This window comes from Neospora caninum, chromosome X (genome assembly GCF_000208865.1).
Source record: "Neospora caninum Liverpool complete genome, chromosome X".
NCBI classification, from domain to species: Eukaryota; Apicomplexa; class Conoidasida; order Eucoccidiorida; family Sarcocystidae; genus Neospora; species Neospora caninum.
The window spans coordinates 437449-456303 of NC_018396.1; the positions used below are offsets into that span (position 1 = coordinate 437449).

General features: G+C 62.1%; 1 protein-coding gene across 1 annotated transcript; it reads left to right on the top strand.

The window, feature by feature from the left end:
- Positions 1-172: 172 nt before the first annotated feature.
- NCLIV_045300 (Chloroquine resistance marker protein, related) lies at positions 173-16663 on the top strand (the record flags this gene model as incomplete). Its single annotated transcript, XM_003884079.1, has 11 exons — positions 173-1228; positions 1683-2209; positions 2711-4604; positions 5106-8194; positions 8642-8864; positions 9373-10923; positions 11335-12054; positions 12538-13574; positions 13985-14102; positions 14501-15360; positions 15724-16663. 11 exons carry the CDS (start codon positions 173-175, stop codon positions 16661-16663), a joined length of 12015 nt encoding a protein of 4004 aa, XP_003884128.1.
- Between the last annotated feature and the right edge of the window lie 2192 nt (positions 16664-18855).

Sequence of the window (18855 nt, forward strand, 5' to 3'; positions counted from 1 at the left end):
CCTTCAATCCCACTCGCGGCAAAACCGTGCATCTGCCTGTCACACTTGAAGTTTTTGCACCAGTGGCGTCGTGGGTCAGGGCGCTGCTTTTCACCGCACCTGAGTGAGTGCTGACACGTTTTCCTGCCGTGTGAATTTTTCGGTTTTCTGATTTCGGGCTCTCGGCGGCGACATGGAGGATCCTGGCGGCGCGCCAGCCGGCCGGTATTCTGCTGTGAGCGGGGACGTGGAGAAGGCGAGTCTGCGGTCGCCGACGGGAGTCTTGGGCGAGGAGCAGAATAATGGATTCAGTCTTCGGGGGGGCGTTCCCGATCTCCAAGTCTCGCCTCCTGTCCTCCCGTCGCTGCCTTCGTCGGGCCCTCCGTCCCTGTTAGGCCGGTCCACGGCGATGGACGCTGAAGAGGCACACAGGAGCGGAGATGAGGCTTCTTTTGCGTATGCCTCCGCAAGCCACAGACCGGAATCCCCCGCCTCTCCGGTGGAGGACGACGACCGGGACACGCCGTGTTCCCCGCCGCAGCAGACGACCTCGCCACAGACTTCCTTCTCTCCTCTCGTCTCCGAAGTCGCTGGAGACGCCCTGCCTCCGGCTGCCTCTCTGCGCCAGACTCCAGGCACGCTTACTCGCGGCATGTCCTCCCGGAGCTCGTCGGCAGGGTGGCGCGCCTCGCCTGGTCCCGTGCCTTCCTCGACGCCTCCTTCGCCGGCGAGTTCCCGGAGCGGCAGCTCTCCAGGAGGCCGTGTGTCTTCGCCTGTCTCCTCGGCGCCCCTGGGCCCCGCGGCCTCCCAGCCTGCTGCGCCCGGAAGGCCTGCCGAGGCGAGTCGACCGCGGAGCCGCGGAGACAGCCACACATCCGGCGCCTTCGATAAGTCTGGCGAGTCGTTCCACGGCGCGGGACGCGGCGGTTCTGCCTGTTTGGAGAGAGGCGCGTACGACCGCGAGGGAGACCCAGCCGGCAGTCTCCTCGCCCACTCGCCGTTCTTCTCGCCTCTGCAGAGCGCAGGGGGCTCGGCGTCGGCTGGAGCAACTGGAAGCAATCGGCCGCAACACCCCTTGGTGCATGCGTCGACGCCGTCCTGGGTCAAGTACGGAGAAGAACATTACCCCGAGGAGGCAGTCCCGATTGAGTACCAGTGGATCGAAGACGACGGGACGTGCTGCTGCTATGTCACCGACTTTTTGCTCTACAACAAGAAAGGCGAGCGCCTCCTGCAAGTCGAAACTCTGGTAAGTCGGTTCCCGTAAAACGTGCACAGCCGGAAGACAGAAGCAAGACAGAGGCGAGAAGAGAGGCGGGAAATGGATCGGCAAGAAGATGAAACCCAGCAGAGAAGGAAAGACGGACGGTCCTGTTTCCACCCCGTTTATGCTTCCAAGTACGCAGCGGGCCAACGAGGTGCACAGAACGATCTCCGCCCGCACAAGGACGCGTGCGCAGAGATGGCGCCGGCTCGTGCCTCGTGTTTTCGGCGTGTCCGTCGCTATGGCCTGTGTCCGCCGCCTTCTGCTTTTTCCCTGGCGCGTTTTCGCCCCGACGTTTCCTCTTCTTCACCTCCGTTTCTGCTCCTCGTTTTCCGCACTCTCCCGACGTCTTCTGTCTGGTTTCCGGGGTTTCGCTGCGGCGCCCCGGCTACAGCTTCACGTTCCTCCGTTTCTTCCTTTTCTGCATGGTGTTTCTCAGGACCAAGATGAGTTAGCAGATGTGGCGCTCTACGGGAAGCTCGTCCACGTCGCCCTGGTGCATCCCCCCGAAGCGCTCGAAGCGCGAAAACACCCGACCGCGTGCCAGGTGTATCCGCACCTTTTGCAGCAGCGACGGAGACAGAACTCGTTGCGGGGCCGCAAGCACCAGGCGACGGAGGACGAGAGTGTGTCGCAGCAGGTGTCGCCGCGGGCTGCTGCCTCCGTGTTGCCTAAGGAGGGGGACAAGGACAAACAGGGCCGGGAGGGAGACAGTGGTGCGTGGAGATCCGAGGGCGACTCAGCAACTTCCTACTCGTCTCAAAGGGAGGACGGTGACAAGAAGGAAGAGAAGCTGCTGGGGGACGGCGAGAAGGAGGTCGGCGGTAGCGGCGCGGCGACGCCGTCGTTGGGAACAGGGAGAAAAGTTTTACGAAAGCGCGGAGGAATGCTCCACCATCCGTGCATCACGCCGAAGATTCCAAGACCCTTCCGAACGTTTCCAGTCCGGGTTGACTTGACGGAATGGTAAGGATATCAAACGGGCCCCCCTTGGTCTCTGTCGCGTCTGTGCCTCCGCTCTCGCGTAGGTGTCCGTGTGATTTTGAGCTTTTTGTCGTGGCAGCCTTCCGCTCGCGTACTCGGCATGCTTCTGTTTCCGTGTGAGTCTCTCAAGCGGGTTAAGAAGTGTCTCTTGTCACCCCCTCGAGTCTCTTCCGTCTCGTCTCCCAGACCGTGTGGACCGGCTAAGAAACGCTTGGTGAGCGCTCAAAGGCGAACTCGAGGTGCACACCCGGTCCTTGTTCAAAAGTGCAATTGGTGTCCACCTTCCCTCTTGCTCTTTTGCGACTTCGTCTCGCGCATGCCCCCTCTCTGCGTGGCGTTTTCTGTGTTTTCCTCTCCCCTAATCTCTCTGTTCGCTTTCCGCTTCCTGCTCTGTCCACTTCCGTCTCCGGGTCTCCCGCGTTTCGGCTCGGCGTCCATCTCGGCGTCTGTGTCGTTCCCTCTCTCCCTGCTGTCCCTCCACAGGATGATCGACTACGGAAAGTCGGCTAGCCAGACGCCGTACGTGTGGCTAGTCTCCTCGCTGAATCGGTACTATCGCTTGGAGAAGCCAGCGGGCCGGTACGCGCCGGTGCTTCAGTCTCTCAAGTACAAGTTTGAGGTTGCCTCGAGGGTGATTAAGCAGCTTTCCGTGAATCGGCTGTACCCGTACCAGGAGCTCGTAGACCACTTGACCGCAGATTCGCGGCTCAAGCAGGCCTTGGCGAAGAAGCCTGCGGGAAAGGGAGAAGACGAGAGTCAGAGGCGCTCGTTGACGGGAGGCAGCGGCGAGCTCGACAAGGGCGAGGCTGGAGCCGACCGGTCAGACGCGGGGGCCCCGGGCCCAGGGGGCGAAGGCGACCGAAGCGGAGACGGGGCGTTGTCCCCGCAGCGCCAGTGGACACGCGAAGAGACCGCGGGGGAGGCCGACAAGGCGGGAGACGACGCCGAGGAAGACGAGAAGGAAGAGGGAGACTTCGCGCTGGGCAAAGGCGCGGGGCTGCAAGACTCGCCCCGGAAGAGCGGCGTTGCAGGTTCCGAAAACGAAGGGCTGGCGTCCCGCGATCCGGAAAGACTGAAGGATGGCGACCTGTCCGGGCCGTCGTCTGTCGCGGGAGACGAAGACGACGACCGACCCGCAGGCGATCTGGCTTCCGGCCTCGCCACGTCGCCGTCCAGCAAACTGTCGGGGCACGGCGCTCACGCGTCGGCTGCCTCCAGCCTCCTCGGCAGCGACTTTGGGAACCTGATCCTTCCGCCGGGGCTCGGGTCCTCGTCCTCGTTGCCGTTGGATCCTTCCTCGCTGTTCACGTCTTCCAAGTTCATCTCCGCCCTTGCCATCAAGAAGAACAAGAATTGTCACCTCCTCTCGCTCTCGGATCCAGATGGGACGGGGGTGCGGACGCTTCCCGATGGCTCGCTGTCTCCAGAGAGTCCCTGGGGCGCGGCGCTGGCGGTCGAAGGCTGCACGGAGGAGTCGCTCATCGAGGTGTTCCCTTTTCTCGAGTCTCAGGTCGCCGCCTTTGAGGCGTCCACAGGGACGACAGGTCTCCTCGCGTCGCCGTTCATGAACGCCCTGCGAGCCCGCGTCTTCCGCTGGGTCGGCAAACTCGACGACGACAACGCGGTCGAAGAGGTGCCGCCTCTCCAGCAGACGACGACGCCGGAGATCGTGGGAGGCAGGACAGATGAGGGCGGGCTGCTGTCTCACCAGTCGGAAGAGGTGCTCGTCTCGCTGAACGCCTTCGCGTCCTCCTGCGCGGCAGACCGACCGTCCCTCTCGGGCGCGGCGTTCGCGCGCGGAGGCCCTGGCGACCGCGGCCAAGCAGGTTCAGGCTTCCTCGACTCGCCGGCCTTCGGGGACGCCTCCGGCTTCTTCGGCTCCACGGGCCCCAGAGGCGGCCGGCGCGGGCGCACGCGCGGGCGCGCGAGGGGCGACAGAGGCGAAGGCGGGCGGGGCCGCGGCCGGCGCTACGCCGGAAGAGACGCAGCCTTCTCCCGGTTCTTGGGCGACGACCGCGAGGGCGACTTCTTCGCTGGAGACGAGGAGGGCCGGGGCCGCATGGACCCCGAGAAAGAGCGGCTGCTCAAGCGCGACGGAGACACCCAGGAGGAAGACGACGAAGCGCTCACGAACAAGACCTGCGACGGCGGGATGGACGACGGCCCCGGATTGTCCGAAGACGAAGAGGGAAGGAAACGCATCAAACGCGAAGAAGACGGAACCGACCAGGCCGGGCCGTGGCCCAAAGGCGACGAAGGCCAAAGGAAGGAAGAGGAGGAAGAGGAAGACGAACTGTCGACGCTCCCGGAATGGGGAATCGAAGGCGACCCTGTCGATGTCAAAGATGAACTGGATCTCGAGGCGGAAGACCCGTTGGTACGTTGAGGACTCCACGGAGTAGAGGAACCCCTCCAAGCTACGATCCCCCCCCCCCCGCCCCATCTCTGCTTTCCTGTTTGCTCTCTCACGTTTTCTTCGGGATCTCGCCTCCGTAGTGCCAAGCTTTGATTGCACCTTCGTATTCTCTCTGTCTCCGTTTTTTTGCCGACTGCTGTCTCCGAACGCTGCGTGCTGTTGTCCGGGCCGGCCCTCGATCGCACGCCGTCCTGCGAAGCTCCTTTTGGCTTGCCCCTGTGGCAGAAAGGCGAGTTCAAGGGCGGCCTTCTGGGCGGCAGCGCGGGGCGTGGTGTGAGTGGCGTTCGTTTTCGCTGATCCGTCCGTCTCGACTGACAGGGTCGAGCGCCCGCAAGCGCATTTCTCTGTCTCTACTCGAGTCCCGACTCCGCGCCCATCGGGCGTGTTACGGTGTGAGGCCGCGGGGCTGCTCACCATAGGCTGAATAACCGCTCTTCCTGGCTGGTGTCTCTGTCTTTTCAGTACGCTCGCGTGCCGCTGCCGGGGGGCTCCTTCGCCCCGTACGACTTCCCAGAACTTCTCGAACTGCAAGATTTTTGTCGGGTGTTCCTGGAGATGCTTCAACTGCCAAGCTATCCCGTCGACACTCTCGAGGCGGCTCTCCTGCAGTCTGCTTCATGGTCGGTCGCCCAGGACTTCTCGGCGCGCGCGGCCTGGCCTCCGCAGCTGAAGGGGCAAGGCGTCCAGGGGATGAAGAGTGCGCGGAAGAAACGAAATCCGAACATTCCAGAAAACCCTCTTCCCTTCATTGCCGCGTCGACGTGTCTTGCGCCTGCGCCCGAGGCTTTCCAGTTTCTCTCTCCCTTCGCGGCGAAACACGAGGACGAATCGGCGTCTGTGTCTCGCCAGACCACGGAGGCGATTCGAACCGGCGCAGCGCTCCGCGACGCTGCCGCCGTTGCCCTTGCAGACGCTGCAAAGGCAGAAGAGCGAAGCAGCGGAGCCGACTCGGCGCACCTTGGAGAGCGCGATGCTGGCGAGAAAGTGGGCACCGAACACGCGAGGCAAGTGGAGACGAAGCGCGAGGAAGGGAGCGGGGATCCGGGAGGCGAAGAAGACGCGGGCGGACGCGAACAAGGCGTAAACGGGCACCCCCAGAGAGACGGCGACACCAATAGAGAAGGAACGGGCAACAGGCCTGGAGAACACAACCAAACATCTGCCCCCGGGGGTGACGACTCGGTGGCTTCAGCGCTAGCCAGCAGTCCCGCGTCGTTGCGTCCTCCCGAGGGGCCATCAGTCTTTTCAGCTGCGTCCGTGAATCCGGCTCGGTTGCTCCTGTCCACCGTGTCTCCTCAAGTCCCCGCGTCCGTGTCGCCATCTTCCGGGCCGTGTGCGGTGTCTGGGTCTACACGACTGCACTCGTCTGCCTTCCCGGTGTTTCTCTCGGATGCGCTCTTTCTTCGGCTGCTACAGCTCGCGTTCCTGCACATCAGCGACGCCCTGTCGCGCCACAACAAGTCCGCGTCTTCCTCCACTGGAGAGTCGGTCAATCCAGCGCCTGACGCGCGCCCCGCCCAGCTGCCTTGCGTGCTGACGGCGGCCGGCAGCGCCTCCGCAGCCGGCCTCGGGGGGCCAAGTCCTGCGGCGGGGGCCTCGACGGGCCTTGGGGCTCCGGGGAGCGCAGAGACACCCGCGGCGGCGACGTGGCTCGGCTCAGCCCGCGGAGGCAACGCTGGCGCGCCTCAGGGACCGTTTGGGGTGGGCGCACACAAGGGAGAAGGCGCGTCTGCTTTCTTCGGAAGGTGGACGGAACAGGTGGACGACGGGGAAGAAGGGAGTGGGAGAGGCGGGACGCTGCACGGTGGAGGTGAGGGGCATTTGGCCCTGGGGGGCTCGAGTCTCTGGGCGCCCTCGGGGCGAGACAGCGGGGGGATGAGCCTGGACGCGAAGGGCGATCGCACAGCCACGAAGGCCGTCGTTGGAGTCGCGATGAAACACTTTTGGAGACACGCGGCGTTGGGGCCACGGCTGCGGCGGCTGGTGCCGCGGCACGCCGAGGAGGACGAGGAAGAGAGAGACGAGAGCCAAAAGGAAGCGGACGAGGAACACGAGGAGCGCGAAAGCGGAGGGAAGGCGAAGAAGGGAGGCCTCCGGAGAAAGGAGCTGGGCGGCGAAGGCGAGACGGCGGAGGGCGAGGCAGAAGACGCGACGACAGAAGAAGAGAGCCAAGGCAGGGAGACGGGGAGAGACGGGAAAAGAGGTCCTCGCCAGATTTCACCCGGCGCGGCTTCGCACAAAGACACGAACGAAGGAGACAGAGCCCCCAAGGTTCTTCACATGCTCAGCACCGCACCTCTCGATCTGCGGATGATGGACTTCTTGACATGGCCCCTAGTCCTGCAACGGATGCTCTTCGACTGTCTGTACACCCCGCGGCGGGTGGCGGTAAAGAAGCCACGGCGGCGGCCTGCCTCCAGATCTGAAGAGGAGGCTCGCGATACCTCGGATAAGAACTCGGGACAGGCCGCACAGGACGAGAAGCCGCTGGAGGGCGCCATGAAGGAGTGTGACGATGAAGACGAATCTCTGACAGAGGCGAAGCGAGAAGAGAAGGACGAGGAAGAGGCAGGCACGCCGCAAACGCCGCACACTCAGGAGCGCGAAAAAGGCATGGATCCAAACGACGTCTCTGTCGCATCTGCTGAAGAGGCAGAGAAGCTTGTTGCGGAGGCCGGCGAGGAGTCTGGTGGAAAGTGCGAGCCGGCCGCCTCTTGTCTTGCTTCCTCGCCTCGTGAATGCGATTTCCAGACGGCGAAAGGTGAAGACGGAGAAAAAGAGCCTGTCCAAGAAGAAGACGGAGACGCCCCAGCGTCTGCTCCTGCCCCCGGAGACCCCCCCCGTGGAAGCGGGAGACGGGACGGGGACTCAAACGGAGAAGATGGGGAGGGCGAGGAGAAGATAGCTGGTCGCATCGCGGCAGAGGGCGAGCAAGGCGAGCGCGAGGACGCCGCTGACAGCGCGAAGGAAGCGAAACGGCGACAGGGGGACGCGGGGGCAGAGACAGCCGGAGGAGAGGAGGCGGAGAACAAAGAAGCGGAAATGGCAGTGAGAGACGAAGCAGAGCCTAGGGAGGAGAACGGCGTTCGATCGGACGAGGAGGACGCGAATGCCGAGGAACAAGGGGACGAGAACGGAGTCGACTCTTTCCAGGACGAAGATGCGACAAAGCCGCCGTTGCGCGCCACAACCCGGAGTCGAGACACAAAGAGGAAACGCGAGGTGGATGAAGACGACGGGGAAGGAGGAAAGGAGAAGGATGCCTCGCAAACAGGCGAGCAAGACGACGGCGCGTCGCCGGCAGATGGAGCCGAACTGAAGTCTGCGGGGGCGCGGAAGAAGACGCGTCGAGCGTCGAACGACGCCATGCTAGGAGACGACGAGGGCGAGAGCGCCAGCAAAGCCGGCAATGGCGAGGAGGACGACGATGAAGAGGAAGCAGAAGAAGAAGTCGAACGCCTCGAGTGGCATTTGGATGACCAAAAAGCTGCACAGTGCGGCATTCTGCCATCGCGGGCAGAAGCCATGGCCATCACCTTCCACGACATGCGGTAAGGAAAGGGAGGAGGCGCACAGTGAGGAACGCTTACACGCCACAATGGCTACAAACACACGGGCATGCAGACAGGTCCACGAATCGCCGACGTTGGGTGCCTGATGCCGAGGACCTCCGGGCTCTTGCGCACCTGTTGATGGGACGTCCACATAGGTATATCTTTTTGCAAGCGCATATGCACGTACAGATGGAGCCCTTTGGAGCGTGAATTCGGAACCCGTGGAGTTCTGTGTGTATTGGCAAAAATGCACAAGGTGTTGCGTTTCCCGTCGCTGTGATTGTACACACACACATGCATGCATGGCGTGGACAGGGCTTGCATGCATGGCGTGGACAGGGCTTGCATGCACGCCGTCTGCACCCGTCGGTTTGTGGTTCCCTCCTCATTTGTCTTCCCTCTTTCCTGTACACGCTGGCGCTTCCGCTGTTCTTTCTCTTTCAGGACGCACAGCGAGGCAGATGTGACGCGCCGGCTGCAACTGCTTCAGTGGCTGATTGCATGCATTGCAAATGGTTGGATGGGGAAGTTCTTCTTGGACGCGAAAGTCGAGGCGCTCTTCCGCGCGCGAGCGAACACATTGAGGCTTCGCATGGCCTCCATGGGCGCCGCGCTGACAGGAGCCTGCAGGCCCCAGGCGGGCGCCGGGGCGACTGGCGGAGCGAAGGTGAGGCAGAGGAGACAGGAGGGCCCTAGAAGGGAGGGTGGAGCGCCGCAGGAGTCAAGAGGACACAGAAGAGAAAGAAGGGAAGGAAGGGAAGAAAGGGAAGAAAGGGAAGGAAAGCAGGGAAGGACAGAAGGGGAGGATGAACGAGGCCGGAGGCGCCAGAGCGGATATAGGCGGCAAAGCTCAAGATGCGAGAGGGGGATAGACAGCGGACAGTCAACGCACCAGACGAGAACGAAGAAGGGGAGATGAGCAAGGAAGGCACGAGGGGAAACACAGAGAAAGCGGGGAAGACGGAGTGTCGGGAGACGAGCGAAAGAAAAAGAAAGCGAAGGACGGACGCGAGCCTTCCAAAGGTTCCGACAGAGAAGCGAGAGACGGGGGAAGAGAACAAACACTTTTTTCACAAGGGTTGATCTCGCTGGTGTTTGGAGACTGCGACGCCAAGGTGTTTCGCGTGGCGCGTTTTGGTGAGTGATTCGCCGTCTCTCGTGTGAGCCGTGTGCAGGTGGAAGGCGCTGATGGCGACTCGGGCCTGGCGCCTTGTTCGTCGACAGAGGCGCCGGCGCCTCCGCTCTCCACCAACGCAGATGACAGCGCTGCCGTCGATGGCGAGCGCCCTGAGGACCCGAACCTTCCGGCCTCCAGCGAGGCGGGGGACGCCGGCGTCTCTTCTCAATCCCTGCCATCTAGCGACTCGGCCGCTCCCGTGTGCGGCGAAAGCACGTCGCCGTCAGAGCCTGCGGGCCCAGCGTCTGTGCGCGGACGTCGCGCGGGAGACAGCGAGGAGAAGAAGAGCGGCCGCGCGAGTTCGGCCGATGGCGAGTCGGCGTTGCCCGGCGGCAAGCGGAAGCGCGGCGGGGCGTCTCAGGCGGGCGCTGTGGGGGGCAAGGGCGAGGAGGAGGACTGCGCGTCGGTCTCGGAGGCTGCGGGCAAGACGCCGAGCGGAAACGCAGAGGCGTTCGAGGCGGAAGACGACATGGGGCGGTCCGTAGCGGATGGCGCCTGCACGGCGGCTTCTGCGCAGGGGCCGGGAGGCGAGAACGCGCTGAACCCTTCAGCGCGGGGCGTCGGCCGTGGGAAGAAGCCGATGGGGCGCGTGAGCAACTGGGAAATGGAGCTCCTGGCCCAGAAGTTTCCGATCCGAGGCGAAATTCTCGGCGAGGACCGATACCTGAATCGCTACTTCTTGGTCCCCACGGCCCGCGGCGTCCCGCGCGTCTTCGTCGAGGCCTTTGAGCAGACGCGAATCGATCCCGCCGAGGCGCTGGAAGGCTTCCTGGACCACGTCACCTCTGCCGCCGTGGAAGAGGAGGAGCGAAGGAAGGAGAAAGAAGGCAACGCGTCGGGCCCGACTGCTGGCCTGTCTCCCGGAATGCCCCACGCGATGGGTCCGCGAGGCGGCGGTTTCGATGCGTCTCTCCCTGGAACTGCTGCGCCGCAAGCACCCGTCGGCGGCGCACTCGCAGGCCTCGGAGAAGGCGCCAACCCAGCTGCATGCGCGCAGGCTGGAGTGTCCGGGGACCGCGGGGGTGAGGTGGGGCGACGCTCGAGTCGGCGAATTGCTCTCATGAAGGAGGAACAGAGACACCAACAAGAACTCCAGGACTCGCTTTCTGCTGTCTCCGTGGCAGTCAATGGCGCGGGACGGCCTGACGATCGAAAGCGAAAGCGAGGCAGTCTCTCCTCAGAAGGAAAGAGAGCCGGACTGCTCGGCCCGAGCGGCTCTGCAGGCCTGAAGCCGGGCGACCTTGCAGGCGCTCTGGTGGGGCCCGCCGCGGTGCTGGCGAAGGACGGCAGCGTGGTCAGCGAGAAGGCCAAGTTGCACAGCCCTCGCGACGGCGAGGCGAGAACGAAACACTTGAACGACTTTGTCCGACGCGCGGTTGGCTTCGAATCCATCTCCACGTACCTCCACTACCTCGACGAAACCCTCAAGGCGTGTGGGCTGTTTGTCGTGCCGCCGGGACGCCCCCTGCAACAGCTCCAACACGCGCTCTCGCCGTACTTGCTGAGGGAGCGCGCACTGAAGGAGAAGCTCAGGCGCGTGGACCAGCAGGTGAGGCGCCCACGCAGGCAAAGAGAAGCTACACGGGGACGAGAAATGAGAAGGAAACACGGCTTTGGCCCGAAAGAGACGCACACTCGAGACGGAACGGGGAGGCGACCGGCGGACGAGGGCACTAGACGAGACACGGGAGAGACTCGACAACGACAAAAGGGGAAGGAAGAGGCTTGTGGAAAAGGGAAGGGAAAACGGACTGCGAGTGACGGCAGGCCATGGACGATACACTTTGGGAGTCGGGCTGGTCGAAAAAGGGGGGAAAGACGCGCCGTTTGAGAAGTTTGAGAAATTCCGGGTGTGGACGTCAGGCAGTCGAGAGCGCGACTAGCCGGAAGAACGTGTCTTGTGCAGTCGTGCAAGAAACACATATCGTCGTTCGTGCATGTCACCTTCTTCTCTCTGCAGTTCCAGCAACTGGCGGCGGCGTCTCCGCTGCCGACGCCGGTGCCGACGTTTGTGCCCCCTTCGCCGTTCGCCGCGGCCATTTGGCACGGCTGCCGGTTGTTTCTCCAGATTGAGGAGGCGCTGCTGCTCCCGCTCTTTTCCTCTTCGTGGGGGTTTGCGAGCGAGTTCCAGAAACAACAACACATCCTGCGTCTCCTCGACCAAACCCGGGACCAGTGCTCGACTTCGGGCGCGGCCTCGCGCAGTCGCGGCGAGAGTAAGCGCGGGGCGCCGGGGAACGAGGACGATAGCGGTTCGGCCAGCTGCGGGCCCGACGACGAGAAGGAGAGCGGCCAGCAGAAACCGGAGAGCAAAGAGAAGGAAGACCAAAACCTTGCCCAGACGGACCGGGATCTTCTGCACCAGCTGCGGAGCCGCGTGTGGCCGCAAGATGTCCTCCACAGGTGTCTCTCGGCTCTGGCCGCGCATGCAAACATCGTTGGAGGGGTCCAGAAGGGCCAAACGACCGGTGGGGTGGTCAAGAAACTCGAGGACGCGAAGAGCGAGAAATCCATCAAAGTGGAGGCAGACGCGTCCAAACTTCTAGCGACCGACGGCGAAGCGGACGCGGACGCAGGACACCCATCGCACGTGGAGGACCAAGAGGCCAAAGACAGGGCGCGAGAAGAGAGACAGGAAGAAGAACAGGAAGCGCAGTGGATGGAAAGACGCATCTGCCTGGTAAGTTCGAGAAACCCACTCGAGCGATTCACGCCAACCTAAAAGCACGTGGCAACGAGAGGGAGGCCAGCTTCATGTTTCTACCCTCCCCACGTATGTATTTATATTCATATGTTTATATCTTTCGTGTACACTTGCTGGAATCTAACTCTTCTGTGGTGAAGGGAGGAAAAGGTGAGCGGCGTAGAGTCGAGCGTGGTCGGAGCTTTAGATATGCTTAGATGTGTGTGTGTTTGTTTGTTTCTGGGCGTACACGTGCACGGTAGTTCCTGTGTTCGTTGTTTTCGTGTTTTTGTGTGTGCTCCTCGAGATGAACTCTCCCCTTGTGTCCCTGTCACGAGGCCGCGGTGTCTGTTCCACTCTATCTGGCGTCCGAGCGTGGCGTGGAATGCGCTTGCCGGATGGTGCGTGTCGCGATGGAGATCCGAGAGACTCGAGGCTTTTTTGTTGCCAGTGTCTTGCGCGGCCACGGTGTATGTACAGGGCGTCTTCGTGCAACTTCTCCTGTACATCGAAAACCGGCTCCACACGCTGTCGAACGTCCACACGGCCGCCTGGCACCTCCAGCAGCACGAGCAGTGGCGGCGCGAAGTGACTGCGCTCGGCGGGGCCTCGCTGCTCACACATCTCGCGCTGCCTCTGCCGCCGTTCGAGTTTGCGGCCTCGGCGTCCGGCGGAGACACAGAGAAAGGCGCGGGCGAGAAGGCGAAGGCTAGGGATGCCAAAAAGGGCCGAGAGGCGCGAGACGAAGAGGCGCCGGTGTCCCCGTCGGGTTCGCGAAGGCGCAGTCTCTCTGAGGACGATGGAGCGGCCGAGACGGTCCCGTGGCGGGAGAAAAAAGGACAGGACAGGAGCGGCAAGGGCGAAGGAAGCGGCGAGGCGGATGGGGACGACGAGGCCGAAGAGAGAGACGGCGAGAAGCCGAATCTGGATTGGCAGTCCCGCGATGGAGACGACGAAGACAGGCGCGGCGAGAGAGAAGAGGCGGACGTCCCGGGGCCCGACTCTCACGAAGGCCCTGAGTCGCCCCGGTCGACCTGCAGCAAAGCCGAGGCGCCGGCGCTGCCTTCGCCGCGTTTGTCGGCCGCAGCGGAGCGTGAACCGCCGTCGCCGGTCTCGGTCCCCGCGGCCTCGGCAGCGTCAGCGCTGTCTCCGACTTCGCCCTTGCGCCGCATCCACGCGCTGATTGAGGCGATTGGGTGGGAACGCGACCGCGTCTTTGGTTTCTTGCGCGACTTGCGCACGCGCGAATTCGACGAGATGAAACGCATGCAAGAGCTCGAAGGCCTCGCGCCGCAGAAGGCCCTGTTCGAACGCGAGCTCTTCGAGGGCGCGACGCTCCAGAGCACAGCGGCGTCGTCCTCTTTCCTTCCCGACGCGCAGGAAGACCCCGTCCTCTCGTGGACGGAAATCCGAAACAGACACGACGTTCTGGCCATCTGGGGCTGCTACCTTAATCTGTGGAAGGCGCACGGCCTTGACAAGCAGAAAGCTATCGACGCCAGGACAACTGTCGACAGGTGAGCAACACCACGAGACAACGAGGCACACAAAACGCGAGGTCAGTTGGACGGACAGAGCACCAGCAGTGATGGGAAGAGGCGCAGAGGAAGCGGAACGGCGGGAAAAAGAGTGGCAGGATGGGGCGATTGAGATCGAGTGTCAGAAAGCCGCGAGAAGCAGAGCCGGGGAAGGACTGAAGAAGGCGATCGAACTGAACTGAGCAATTCGGCGTGGCCGCCGCGGCTCGCCGTTCCGTTCCGCTTCGCCAGGAAGCTTTGGGACGTTTTTTTCTCGTGGCCTTTCTTCGACGCGATGTGTCTACGTTTGCGCTTCGTCCGTCGCATTCGCTCGTGTTCACGAGCTGTGCTGTGTGTCCTCGCGGTCTCGGCTCTCACGTCGATCTCCCCGCCTCTGGACGTTGTCACAGGAACACATTCCTCTCCCTACTGGCGCACGAGGAACAGAAGGCGCACTTGCCGGAGGTTGGCAGCCGCCTCTTTTATTTCCGGAAGGGCCACGAGCAGATGATGAAAGCGATGCAGGAGGTGAGGGCGAGTCATAGCACCGAACGTTCCCGGGTCGAGGGTGTCTCCAGTCTCTCGGACATTTCTGAACTGGGTTCTCCCCGAGCCCCGTCCGCTCTCGGCGGCCCTGGCTCGAAAACTGGCGGGTTTCCCCGAGACACAATCCAAACGAAGTCGAAGGCCCACGTTTGTCGTTTTCTGCGTTTCCACAGCTTTTCCCTCCAACGTTTCCTGTCGTGTTGTCTGGGGTGTTTCACCTCGCTGGTTTGCTTTTCTCCGTTTCCCTCGCGCACGTTCGAATCTGCTGTCCTTCCCTGTCTGCGTCCCTTCTTTGCGCCGTCTTTTCGCACCGCTGCAAACACATTCCGCACGACCGTGTGCCTCACGGGCCTTTGTTTTTTGTCTCTGCGTCTTCCCAGGAGTGCGTGGACGCATCCGACCGCAAGCGTTGGCTAGACAGCACGTCGATTCCCTTGTCGATCCCCTTCGAGCTAGGCCGCGTCGAGGAGCTTGTTGTGGATTCTATTTCGTACCACCCGGGGATCATCTCGCCGCTGCCTCGGCCCCCGGCGGCTGCGACGTCGGCCGCGCTCTCACTTCTGTCAGGCCCAGCTGGACCCGAGGCCGAGACGGCGTGCCTGTTTCCGGAGAAAATGTATGCGTTCTCGATCGTGGATGACCCGTACGCTCTCGGCCTGCTTGTCGGCGACGCCGCCCGGCAAAGGGTTCGCAACGCGCCTTCCCAAACAGGCGCGGCGAAGCGAGAGGCGCCGGGGCCCAGTGCGGGGGCTGCGCCGACAGCCACTCCGGGAGTCTCCGCGTTCTCGGGCTCCGCTGCGCCCACGACGACAGACCTTCTCCTCTCTTCTCGACTGTCCAACTCGGAAGGCCCGAATGAAACCGACTTCCTCGCCGTGCCAGCCAGCAACTCGGCTGCGGCCTCGACTCCTGGGCGGGCCTCCTCCACAGTGCGGTCGCCGGGACTGGAGCCGAACTTTGGGGCGGTGGACAGAGGCGAACTGGATGAGAGCGTGACTCCGTCCGATCCGTTTCTTTCCCGCGAGAAGACGCTCCCTGCCGGCGTCATCGGCAAGAGTGAGCTCGAGCTCCTCTGTGCGGCGGACCCGATCGTGGCTGCTGCCCAGGAGGCCGCCCGCGGAAAACACCTGCTCTTGCAGGAAGGCAAGGGCCGAGACGAAGGCGACGCAGCTGAGGTCGAAACGAAGGCGCCTGTGGAGACAGCGCCGTACTACAGAATGGTCTGCAGAGTGCTCAAGAGGTAAGCGGGGCGGTGAGAACAAGTACCGCGGGTCGGGGGCTTGCGTGTCGCCAGTTTCGGCAAAACTGCAAGTCTTCGTTTTCGCGCGAAAGTGCTAGGCACACACCTTAATAGGGTCTCCTCGCATCTGAGGCCACGGCCCCCGTCGTGACTGTCGAGCTGTCGAGGGAGTTTAGGGAGCTTTTTGCTGTGTCCTTTCCTCGCCGCTATCCCCTGCATGTACACCGCGTGACCGAGCAACGGGGGGGGTGAACGCGCAGGTTATTGACCGCTTCACCCTGAGAGCTTGTGTAACACCACACGGACATCGCGCGTCTTTCCAGACCCTCCAACCCGGTTTCCCTCGCTCTTTTTTGTGTGCAGAACCCACGACACGACAGCAGACAACATCACCGACCGCGTGAAGTCTATTGTAGCGGCGGCCGCCGCGGCGAACGAGGAGAAGCCTCACACGCGAACGTCTTCGCGCCTGATGTCCTACCAGAATCGGTCGCTCTCGTCTCGCTCAGGCTCGCGGAGCAGCTCGAGCTGCAGTGAGAGGCGCGCGGGCTTCGGGCGCCACAAGGGCCAGGGCGGGTCCGGCGACGACGGCGCGGGGTCGCAGGGCGGCGCCGAGGGAGCCTTCCAGTCTCCGCATGCGTCGGGGCCGCAGGGCGAGCGCGAGGTCGTGCTGTGTGTGCCGATGCGGGCGGACGACGTGGAGTTTGTGGTCCGCCGAGAAAAGGTCTTCCACGCGCTGAACCTGAACTGGATCCCCGGGATGAAATTCCGGATGGTGTTCCACACAACTGTCCCGGCGTCTTCTTCGGACGCGTCCGCCGGAAAGGAGAAGGACGGGACCACCTCCGGCTCCGGAAAAGACAGCGCCGCGACAGGCTGGGTGGGCGCCGTGGCGGGAGGCGCGACCAACGCGGCCAGCGCCGCTGGGGGCGGTGCGGGTGGCCAGGGTGCGTCCGGGGCGGGCGCGGGCCTCTCGGAGAAAGGCAGCGCATGCGCGGCGGGCGACAGGCCGGCCTTTGTGTCCACGACAACCCGATACACAGGAACGATTCGGCGAGTCGACCTCCTCCATCCGGACTTCTGGGAGAACGTTGTGGTGGAGTGGGAAGATCGGAGCCGCGCCGGCCTCGGCGCCTTGGCCGGGAGCGGCTCGAGCCGGAGTGCCGGGTCGGGGACTGACCGTGGCACAGAGAGAGGCGGGGCCCAGAAACACGACGCAGACAGCGGGTTTGAAAACGTGAGCCTGTGGGAGCTCGAGCCGCTGAAGCGGCTCAAACGCCCCGGCGGAAGCGCGGGAGACTGAGCGGAGCCTAATGCGGAGTGGATGTAGGCGAAACGGAGGGCGGCGCACCGTTCGCGACTCGCTTCCAGTTTCGAGAGGAACAGCACTGCGTATTTTAATGCATGCGCTGAAGGCTGCCGTCGGAATAAGGAGTTGGAAGCAGCCGGCACCATCCACAGGGGTGGATATTGCGGCTCTCTTGCCGTTTGGAGAGAAGTTTCATGCGAATGCGGAGGCAGCCCCGGAGAGAGGCGTTGGACAGAGCGGGAGGCAGCGACTGTGGAATGACAGGAAAGAAGAGAATTGTTAAAACAAAATGTGTTTTACGCGTCCATCAACGTCTGCAGCGGCTCTGGCCGTGTAGGCAAGAGAGGGTATGAAACAGTGGATCGTGTGTGGGGGCGCAGCCTAACGCGCGATACAACAAGGGACCAAGGCAACTGAAGCCGGTCAATTTGAGTCTCATTTGAGGACGGCAGAAAGGCAACGTCGAGTTTGTTGATATAGTCTCACCTGCATGTGTGTACATACACGCGTTGCAAACAGTGCACAGAAAGCAGTTGAAACGCGGCTGGAAGAGAGACGGGCATCCAGCTATGTTTTCTGGCGCCGATGCACGGATATTTGGTGGCATGTGGACATATCGTTGTAGGTGCGTATACCTGCATGTATCCAGTCAACGTATGTCGTTGCGATAACACGTGCCACACATTCTGAGATGACTTGTTTTTGTGTGATACGAGATGAAAAGATCACCCGACTTTGGACCACGTGTTGTCCTGGCCGTGGAAGCCATCTTTTCGCCGCTCATTGTAACAGTGCAGCCGCTTCTGAAAAGTCTCCTGCCCATGCCTTACTACGGGCTTGGGTTCTTGGCGTCGTCGCCTCTCGTGTTGCTCCTCCCCCTATGTTTGCGTCCGTTTGTCTTGCTGTTTTCGCCTCTTGTACTGGCCCCATCTGCTTTGTTTTCTCGGCGTCTACACGTCTCTCCATTCGTCTCTACTGTTTCAGTGTTGCATGGTGGCCGATGCTTGAACAGCGATGGGAGATGCCCAGAAGTGTACAGAATTTCTTGCGCAAAAATCAGATGTGCTGCGTCTCAAAAGAGAACCTCAAGCTTTGTTCTTCGTATTAGAATCATTTTTGTTACTCCTTGTACGTGAAGGGGGTTCCTGGGCACAGCCCGTCCCCGGCGCCGCGCCCAGGTGCCCACTTATATGGTCACTGCTGCGCTTTTGGCATAACCGGATCAAGAACTTCTCTGCTCTTTTGAGTTCGTGCCGGACTTCTTTCCTCGCAGCATGGCGGGACGCATTCCCCCCTTTCGCCGGAGAGTCGCGATTCCCTCAGACTCTGATAACGTAGCTGCGTGGCTTACAAACGGTCCGTCAGAAAAAAGATTAATGAGTCATGGCACCCTTGCGAGGCGCTCCGGCCTGATACAGCATCACATCCATCACAATGAAGAAGGCGCCCTCTGACCAGATAAGTTTTTATAGAAAAAAAGAGTAAACGTACACCACTTGGCAGCTCTAGATGGGCCGCGTTTTCTGAGGCGCACGCATCCTCTGCGACGACAACGCTTGTGACGGCCGAATGGCCCACGATTGAACCACCGTTCAAGTTCTTGTAGGTTTCTAAACCAAGGACGAACGACTGGCGGCAGTTGAGAACCAGTCCAGTAATACACGAGAGACATATATGCGTTAGTGGCTGCGTCCGATGCTTGCAGAAACAACGAATCAAAAATGGGTTGGATATGCTATTTTCTAATTTCCACTCTTGGCGCCGACGCTTAGCGGCAGCTACTCCAAGGCGCGGAGAGTCTTGTGCTGATCTCCAATGAATTCGCTGCTAGCGGTCCCTTGATTTTGAACGGCAACGCCAGGCAGAAAAACTCCCTTGAGAGACTTCAGCCGTTTCAGAAACGAAACAAAACCACTATCTCGCCGGATATATTTATCTGAAAGAGACACTATAGCAGCTGGTGGTCTCTGCGAATCCGATGGCGCAAGGCGCTTGTCGCTGCGATGCTCCGTTCATGTGCGCCGTTCAACAGAGCAATCCATCGTCGACTTGTCTCGCTGCGTCGACGTTCCCTGCCATACCCGTCCACCGATCACTCGGTAATGCAAGGTTCTCCACCTTGACCTTTTCTTGCTTCAGCTACAAGGCGTCACTCTCCCCTGGCATCTCACCACTCAGTGTCTGTG